Source organism: Peromyscus leucopus, chromosome 6 (genome assembly GCF_004664715.2).
Source record: "Peromyscus leucopus breed LL Stock chromosome 6, UCI_PerLeu_2.1, whole genome shotgun sequence".
In the NCBI taxonomy this organism is placed as follows: Eukaryota; Metazoa; Chordata; class Mammalia; order Rodentia; family Cricetidae; genus Peromyscus; species Peromyscus leucopus.
This window is the reverse complement of record NC_051068.1, coordinates 79,082,210-79,090,306: the sequence shown is the minus strand read 5'-3', so window position 1 is coordinate 79,090,306 and position 8,097 is coordinate 79,082,210. Positions and strand designations below refer to the sequence as shown.

General features: G+C 55.6%; 1 protein-coding gene across 2 annotated transcripts; it reads right to left on the bottom strand.

Annotated features, from left to right (window-relative positions):
* Nucleotides 1-210: 210 nt before the first annotated feature.
* Rhoc (ras homolog family member C) lies at nucleotides 211-6,486 on the bottom strand. Of its 2 annotated transcripts, none has more exons than XM_028889935.2 (5): nucleotides 6,406-6,486; nucleotides 2,770-2,933; nucleotides 2,142-2,262; nucleotides 1,768-1,898; nucleotides 211-830 (listed from the first exon to the last, which is right to left on the bottom strand). In XM_028889935.2, the coding sequence occupies exons 2-5, from the start codon at nucleotides 2,923-2,925 to the stop codon at nucleotides 657-659; spliced, it is 582 nt and encodes a 193-aa protein (XP_028745768.1). In that variant the 5' UTR covers nucleotides 2,926-2,933; nucleotides 6,406-6,486; the 3' UTR covers nucleotides 211-656. The 2 variants fall into 2 exon arrangements, with proteins under 2 accessions (XP_028745768.1, XP_028745767.1); XM_028889934.2 differs by lacking the exon at nucleotides 6,406-6,486 and adding an exon at nucleotides 6,085-6,184.
* Nucleotides 6,487-8,097: the final 1,611 nt, after the last annotated feature.

The window sequence follows — 8,097 nt, the reverse complement described above, 5'->3', positions numbered from 1 at the left end:
CAGACCACTCCCCTCACCCACCCAGGCAGTCAGCCAAACATGACCTCATCCCTTACTCTATAGACTCCACCCTGTCCCTTGCTGCCTCCGCCCCCCAGCCCTGCCTCTGCAGACAGAGGCCCAGCCTAGCCAGCAACTTGGAAATGAAGAGCAAAAGATGGGACTCCAGGCTCACAGCCAAGGGAGGCCAGGAAAGACAGGAAGCTGCCACACATGGCGGAACCTTTGACCTTTATTCATGTCCTGCCCTCCCACCAAGTAAAGTCAGAGCAAGGCTACTACCCAAAGCAGAAACCCCGGTCCCTACCCCAGACTCCTGTGAGCCAGAAATATATAAAGTGCTGGTGTGTGATATGGGGAAGGCCAAAGGGACTAAGAGCCCTATCCCTGGACCAATGCAGCGGGAGGAGGGGCCCTGCTCAGGAAGGGCAGGGCTGACCAGCCTGGTTCCCAGAGGCAGGGAGGAAGGGCCGACCAGCCCCCACTCGGGGCTGGGAAAACTCATGCAGTCCTGGGCAGGAAAGAACCAGAAAGGAAACTGGCAGTGTGGAGTCCTACGAGGGTGGGATGGGGCGGGTGGGTGGGTGGGTGGGTGGGTGGTGTGTGATGTGTACCCCTGGGGGAAGGGGTGGAGAATTGGAGAGACCTTGGGAAACTCAGAGAATGGGACAGCCCCTCCGGCGCTTATTCTTGCGGACCTGCAGGCCAGCCCGAGTGGCCATCTCAAATACCTCCCGCACCCCTTCCTTGGTCTTGGCTGAGCACTCAAGGTAGCCAAAGGCACTGATCCTGTTTGCCATGTCCCGGCCTTCCTCAGACCGAACGGGCTCCTGCGAAGACAAGACGGGGTCAAAAGAAGGGGCAAATCAACATCCTCCATACACCCTGCAGAACACCCAGGTCCCAGCTACCACAGGCGGTTTCCAGGCTGGGGCCCTAAGACCCAAGTTGCCATTTCCGAATCCTGTCTATTTTCCCCTCTCACCCAGCCTTACCCCTACACACTCATTCCTCCTCCGAACAAGTGCCCACTGCCCAGCTGACCTCCGTTCTCATCTTCCTCTAGCCCACTGTCCTCAACTTTCACATCGGTCCTCAGGTTGTGGTGGCCCCAACCACAAAGTTACGCGGTTGCCGCTTCATAACTAATGTTGTTATGAATCATGATGTAAATGGCTGAGACGCAACCACCAAAGGGGTCATGACCCACAGGCTGAGAACCACTGCTCCAGTCCCTCCTACATAGCTACCAGAATATTTTTACTAACAGACAGACTGGACATCTGTCCCCAATTAAAACCTTAATTATCCTCCCGAGATAGCCTACCTTCCTTACCGTCCTCTAAATAAATCAGGCCCCAGCCTGGAGTCATTTAGCAGGGCTCTGAGTGCGCACACTCTGAACCTTTCCCTTACGATGCCCTCCCTCCCAGGGCACTCTACCGGCACGGCTCCCACACCCCCCCTTGACAGGGCTGCCCCTGAGGGTGAGGATGGCTCTTCATTCATCTTAGTAGCCCCAACTCCAAAGACAGACCAGACCATCCGCTGGAACAAGTTGTGAAAACAGTGCCCTTGGACAGGTCACTTCTCTGACAGTTTGGGTACTCTGCGGACCCTCTAGTTCCCCCAACATGTAGACCATAGACAGCAGGAGGCGAACCCAGAGCCTCGATAAGGCAAAGGCTGGCTATCTATCGGCTGCTTTCCATCCTAGTTTTCTGACCCTCGAGGACCTTTCCTCACCACAAGAGCTGCCCCACCCACCTGTTTCATCTTGGCCAGCTCTCTTCTGGTATGCTCATCTTGCCTCAGATCCTTTTTATTCCCCACTAGGATGATGGGCACATTGGGACAAAAGTGCTTCACTTCCGGGGTCCACTTCTCAGGAATGTTTTCTGCGGAGATATCCCAAAAGGTGTAGGTGTACCCGCGGAGCACCAGAAGCCCCCCGGTCTTCCACAGCGTCACAGAGACTATTTAAGGGGCAGCACCCTACACAGCTCAAAGCCCTTTGGAGTGGACACCCTCCACCCCAAGGGCTCCTGTCTCCATAGCAAAGGAGACCTGCAGGGCCTACACTCCCAACCCTCCCTCCCCACGGCCTCTGCAGGCTCTCAGTCCCTCCTCCAAAGCCTTACCAAGGCTGTCAGGACTGTCAATGGAGAAACACATGAGGATGACGTCAGTGTCCGGGTAGGACAGAGGCCGCAGACGATCGTAGTCTTCTTGCCCTGCTGTGTCCCACAGAGCCAGCTCCACCTGACACATACATAGGGCTGCTGAGTAGCTAGCCCAAGGATCCCCAACCTAACACCCCGAGACCCCCTGAAATCACTGGTCCTATAAACTTACGGAACGTCTTTTCAGCACTAGGTGCTGAGCTGTACTGACCAGTCACAAAACCAACAATACACTTCTAAAAATCTAAGGTGGATTTGATCTTTGTGGTGGATGAGCTGCCGTGGTAAGCACCATTTAATTCTTACAGCAACCCTTGGGGGTAGGTCTCACCCTCATTCACATTTTGCAGCAGGGAGAGGTTAAGCCCAGAGGCAAAGGGACTTGGCTCAGATTCCAGCGCCAGTATGTGGCCAAACCAGATAAGTACATCCAGGTTTTCTGGGGCTACAGTTTCACTTCCTAAGTTCTGCTGGTTCCAGCAGGGAAATGAAACGAAGACGTATATCTGGGTGCTAAGAAAGGGCATCCTAGGGCCCTACGTGGCTGGGGGCAGGGTTCCCAGGCAAGCAAGTCTCGGCCCTTCACCTGTTTGCCATCCACTTCAATGTCTGCGATGTAGTTCTCAAAGACCGTGGGGACATAGACCTCTGGGAACTGATCCTTGCTGAAGACAATGAGAAGGCAGGTCTTCCCACAGGCACCGTCACCCACAATCACCAGCTTCTTTCGGATTGCAGCCATGGCTGAAACTGGCAGTCCAGAGGCAGTGGGGATTTGGGAGAGAAAAAAATCCAGTCAGTCCAACAGCAGGCTTCTTTAGGGGCCCCAAACTTCCGTGAAAACCACAACATCCGGCAAAGGAAAGGAAGGGGCTTGCCAAGGCATGTTCTTGCCAAGAACCCATCCTGCAGGCGGAAAGACCTGGAAATGCTGGCCAGAACAGGTCTTCCGGGATGAGTTAGAATTGATCAGGAGGAAGGCAAATGACATGTTGAAGCCAGCTGGCTGAAATCTTACCCATTCACGTGCAAAACCCTGGGCACCTGAGAAGTGCTCAGGTGTACTCCAAAAGACCTAGATTTATCTGCCTTGCCTATCAGCTTCATGTTACCAAGATTTTGACTCGTCAAAAATCACTAAAATGCAAGCTAGAATGGATTGTCCCTCAGTAGAAGTCACGCATGCCTGGTCACAAAGAAGCCAGCTACAGGAGGTGGGGTGAAGCAAGGAGCATTGGTAGCGCAGCTAGGTGCTCGTCTCTCCCTGGACGCAACGTGCTTTGTTGGGCATTTTGAGAAGAACCTTCAGCTCTCCAGCTGCCCGTTAGGTGGATGTGGAAGTCAGGGGACAGCTTGTACTCAGTTATCTCCCTCTACCTTCCAGTGGGTTCCTGGGCTCGAACTCAGTCATCGCCCTTGCTTGGCAAGCACCTTTGCCTGCTGAGCCATCTCACTGACCCCAGGCCACCCTATTCTGACAAAAGCAGGACACCGAGGCTCAGTGAGGTTTAGACACGTATTCAGAGTCTGACGCATCAGTTGAAGGGCTGCCTCTCAAAGTAGAGCAACTGGACATGGTGTGGATCCAGACTGGACGCCACAGGTGAGATCAGAAGCAAAGAAAGTAAGCCAGAGGGCAGTGGGAGCAGCCGGCTGGCGTCCCTGGCCCACCCCATCCCTTCCCCAAAGTCACACAAAGAAGGCTCAGTCCTGGCAGCTCACGGTCAGGCAGCCCGCCCCCCCACTCCTCCTGGGCCTGGCAGCAACATTGGGTCACTCAGCCCCTGACAGGGGACAATGACCACACTGTGGGGAGCCACACATCTACCACAGCACTGCTGTGATGGAGCTAATCCACTTGGGAATCACCTCCACCCACTCTCTGGAACAGCCCCTTCCTCCCAGAGGCCAGCTGACCCTGAGGCCCCCGGAGACACCTCCCTGTGACTCAAGGCAAGGAGTCCGGCTTCTCAGGGTTTGCGTGTGTCCCGCACCCAGCACACATGAACAAGCAGGTCACAGCTTCGAAGCTTCTCTGCCTTCCCAGCTCCCCCTCCCAGGGAAGGGGAGCAGACCAGGCTACCGAGGTCCCCAGGCCTACACAGACCTGGAGGGGAGGGAGAGTACCAGCCAGCTTAGGAGTAGAGATGGAGTCAAGGCTGTTGGGGAGGTGGAGGGAACTAGAGCCTCGGCTGGGAGGAGCCCCAAAAGAAAAGACTAATGAGGATCAGTCTAAGCTCTGACCAGGCAGGGAGCAGTTAAAAAGGGGACAGTAACCCGATCTCAGCCCCAAACGTGGCTTTTCCTTTCAATCCCCATATCCTGTCTGGCTCAGCTGGACTCCTTTACTCCCTACATACCACCACCTCAGACCCTGGCCTGTGCCGCCTGCCTGCCTTTTAGGAAGCAGAACACTCCAGCCTCGTGCTGATTCTTTTCAGCATCAGGCTCCTGGGTGGTTCCTCCTCCCCTACACACACACACACACACACACACACACACACACACACACACACACACAGGGATGTGAGGGAAGAGGACATGAGTCACAGAGAATTTATAGTTGAGTATGCACAGCCACACTTACCACCCCCCACCACAAGGGGTTCTCCCTGATACCCCAAAAGACGGAGAAGAAAGCATTCACTCTGCTGCTTTTAAGATCTCCTTTAAAGGGGAGATCTGAGAAGTATATCCAGGTAACCCACGGGATTTCTTCCAACTCCCCCACCTACTCCCATTAATTCAACTAGTCCAGCTGTATACAGACTGGATGAGACAGCCCCAACCCAGGGTGGGCAGTGTTGACGACGGAGGTGATGACTACGGACACCAACAGCTAGTCACTTCCGCACGCATGTGCCACTTGCTGTCCCACAGCAAACATGGTTGGCACCAGAAGGCAGGAGGCAGAGGCCGGAACTTCAGGGCAGGGTTTGAGCCCCCACCTCAGAAAATTTTGCATTTAGCCTCTTCTTGGCCCAGAAGAATTGGAGACCCAGGCCAAGCCAGGGCATTAGGCCCAAGGCCAAAATGGCAAGGCTCACACTCCCTGTGAAACGCAGTCCCAGAGGAACTGCCCCACTGATCCTAAGAGAGACAAGGAAACCTCAGGCAGGGCCTGGAGAGGGGTCTGGAACTTGTGGGGCCTTCCCCGGGACAAAACACTAGCTCTCCTTATTCTCTCGGTTCCCCAGGTGATCCAACAGGCCTTTGTACTCTGCTCCCCTGAGATCTAGGCAAGGAATCACTCTTCAGGCAACACCTATTCCTTAACTTTAAAGCCAGAAGTAAAGGAAGAAATGGGCCCCAGCTTTCGGCCCAACCCCCTAACACTCCCCAACCTCCCAACAGGGTAGGAGGCAGAGTCTGGGATTTTGGTGTTCTGTTATTTTCCTCACTCGAGACGCACATACACGACACGGGAGCGGGATCTTTCCTAGTCGTCTCAACCTCTTAGCTCAGACTTAGCTCCAAAAGCCGTCTAGGGCGGCGTCCAGACCCGCCAGGCAGTGGCAGCCCCTAATAGTAACACCCGCCCCTATTCCCGCCATTCCTCTTCCCAGGCCAGAACTCCCCTAGCCGGCCTAAGGCCCTGTTCCTTACGCCCCGCCCGGAACTGGAGCGTCTGGGTAGGGTCGCTCACAGAGATCCAAGCGGATCGCTGGCCCGGCTAGGGAGGTTCGGAAAGGCAGGGGCTCAGAAAGGGAAGAGGCTCTGGTTCGAGAGCGCTCTAACCCAGGAGGCTGAGCGCCCGCCCCGCAGTTCGGGGCGCTCTCCCGTGCCCGGCCCGGAGCCCCCTGCGGGGCCGTTCCCCCAGCGATCAGAAAACCGGGAAAGTGCCTTCCTGGGAGCCCAGTTCCCAGGACGCCTCGCCACCCCCCAGCTCGGGCCCAGGTACCTTCCGCTCCGCCGCCTCCAGCTGCGCGGCCGGTGCCGGAGGCTGAGACTGACCCGAACCCCGCCCCACTCTCCAGCACCGCTCCGGGGCGGGCCAGTCGGGGGAGGGAAGGGGTCGACGGGGGGCGGCCCTTGGCTCGGCCCGCCTCTGCTCCCGGCCCCGGGCGGCCGCAGGTCACCCCGGCTGCGGGCCGGGCATGGGGCGTGGGGCTGGAGCTGGAAGGACCGTGCCGGGGAGATTTCTGGAGTGTTGGGCGGTGAGCGGGCGGGTGGGGACCCCAGAGGACTCGGCCTCGGCCCCTTCACTTCCCAACCCTCCTACCGTGGGGGGCGGACCCGAGTCGGGAAAGTTGAGCGGCTCCCAGGGTGGGGTCAGCGAGGGCCGCTGCTGCCCTCGCGTGGCCAAGCAGCCCTCGAGGTTCTGCCCCTCCTACGCCCTCGCCGTGACCGAGGGGACTGGTTATGTAGAAGCTGCCCACTCTCGGCACCAGGAATCACTGCGTTAAGTGTAACACGACGCAATCCCGAGCCTTAGAAGCCTTTTGCGATTTGCAGCCCCCAGTCACCGTCGCCTTACAAGGCCCTTCCTTCCTTGGCCGGGAATTTCCCTATGTCCTGTTAAGAGCACACTCCTGGAAGTCCTTCCCGTCGCCAACTGGGAACTGAGCTCATACTCCTATTGTATTGTGCTGTTGAGACCAGTCTGATGTGTTGTTTACCTGATCCTGTTTCTCCTCCCTTATAAAGAGCCCAGGAGGTGGGTGTTGGAGGAAGTCGACCAATATTTTATTTGCTAGTGCTGGGTACTTTAAACACGAGTTCTCTGGAATAAGTTCACTCATTCCTTTTTGCCTGTAAAGAAACTGAAGCCCAGGGAAGTGGTTTGGCAAACGATTTGTGACAGCAAGAATTTATAGTGAAATGGGCCATGATGATACACAGGGAGCAGAGGCAGGTGGATCTCTGAGTTAGTTCCAGACCAACCTTGCTACATGAGATCCTGTCTCGAAAATCAATCAGCCTCAGAGGTTAAGAGCACTGGCTGCTTGCTCTTCCAGAGGTCCTAAGTTCAATTCTCAGCAACCACATGGTGGTTCACAACCATCTAGAATGAGATCTGGCGCCCTCTTCTGGCCTGTGGGCATGCACGCAGACAGAACACTTTTTTAAAAAACCAATCAAGCCAGGCGGCAGTGGCAGCTTATGCCTTTCATCCTAGCACTCAGGAGGCAGAGGCAGGCGGATCTCTGTGAGTTTGAGGCCAGGCTGGTCTACAGAGCGAGTCCAGGACAGGCACCAAAACTACATGGAGAAACCCTGTCTCGAAAAAACAAAAAAAAAAAAAAAAAAAAAATTAAATTTCCAGTCAGGCCTGTAATTTACAGGGATCCTAGGAAGGTGCTGGCTCCCTGCTCCCATGCTCCTCCTCCAACCTGCCCTCTGAACCATCTAACCAGCTTTCAACAAAGACTTGCCAAGTAAACGCATATTAGAAGTCATGTGGAGTCTACTGTAAGTACAGCTGGGCTTGAGGCTCATGCCTGCAATCCCAGCACTCGTGAGGGAGCAAGGCTGTCTCAAGCACAGGCGAACACATACACAGTGTAGTGGGTAGCTATTCCAGCTTGGATCTGGAAGTTCCAACCCCCATTGAGACTCTGGCAACTGTCACGCCTACGAGGCGGGGCCAAGGGAGGCGTCTGGAGACCGAGACCTGGATGGGCGAGCGCTCTCTCTGTTCCTGGACCCTAGACGGTGAAGGTTGACTGAGCAGAGCTCCAGAGAACACCGCTGGACTGCGATACACCTTCCCCAGACCCCCACAATCTACCTATCCCTTCATTTGTAAGTCACCCACTAAATAAATCTTCCTTTTAACTACGTGGAGTGGCCTTTATAATTTCACCAATACACAGACACTTGCTCAGGATCTGAAGCCCAAACCACACATTTGGTAAATCAGGCAACTGAGGTGTTGAACGGCAGTTTGGCCCCCAGGCCTCTGAATTCACTC

Excerpts from the sequence above, each read along its gene's own strand:
- Rhoc (XM_028889935.2), bottom strand. The coding sequence starts at position 2,925 with ATGGCTGCAATCCGAAAGAAGCTGGTGATTGTGGGTGACGGTGCCTGT. Across the intron at positions 2,263-2,769 it reads TTGAAGTGGATGGCAAACAG|GTGGAGCTGGCTCTGTGGGA; the intron begins GTGAAGGGCCGA and ends TGTATGTGTCAG. Across the intron at positions 1,899-2,141 it reads TGACAGTCCTGACAGCCTTG|AAAACATTCCTGAGAAGTGG; the intron begins GTAAGGCTTTGG and ends ATATCTCCGCAG.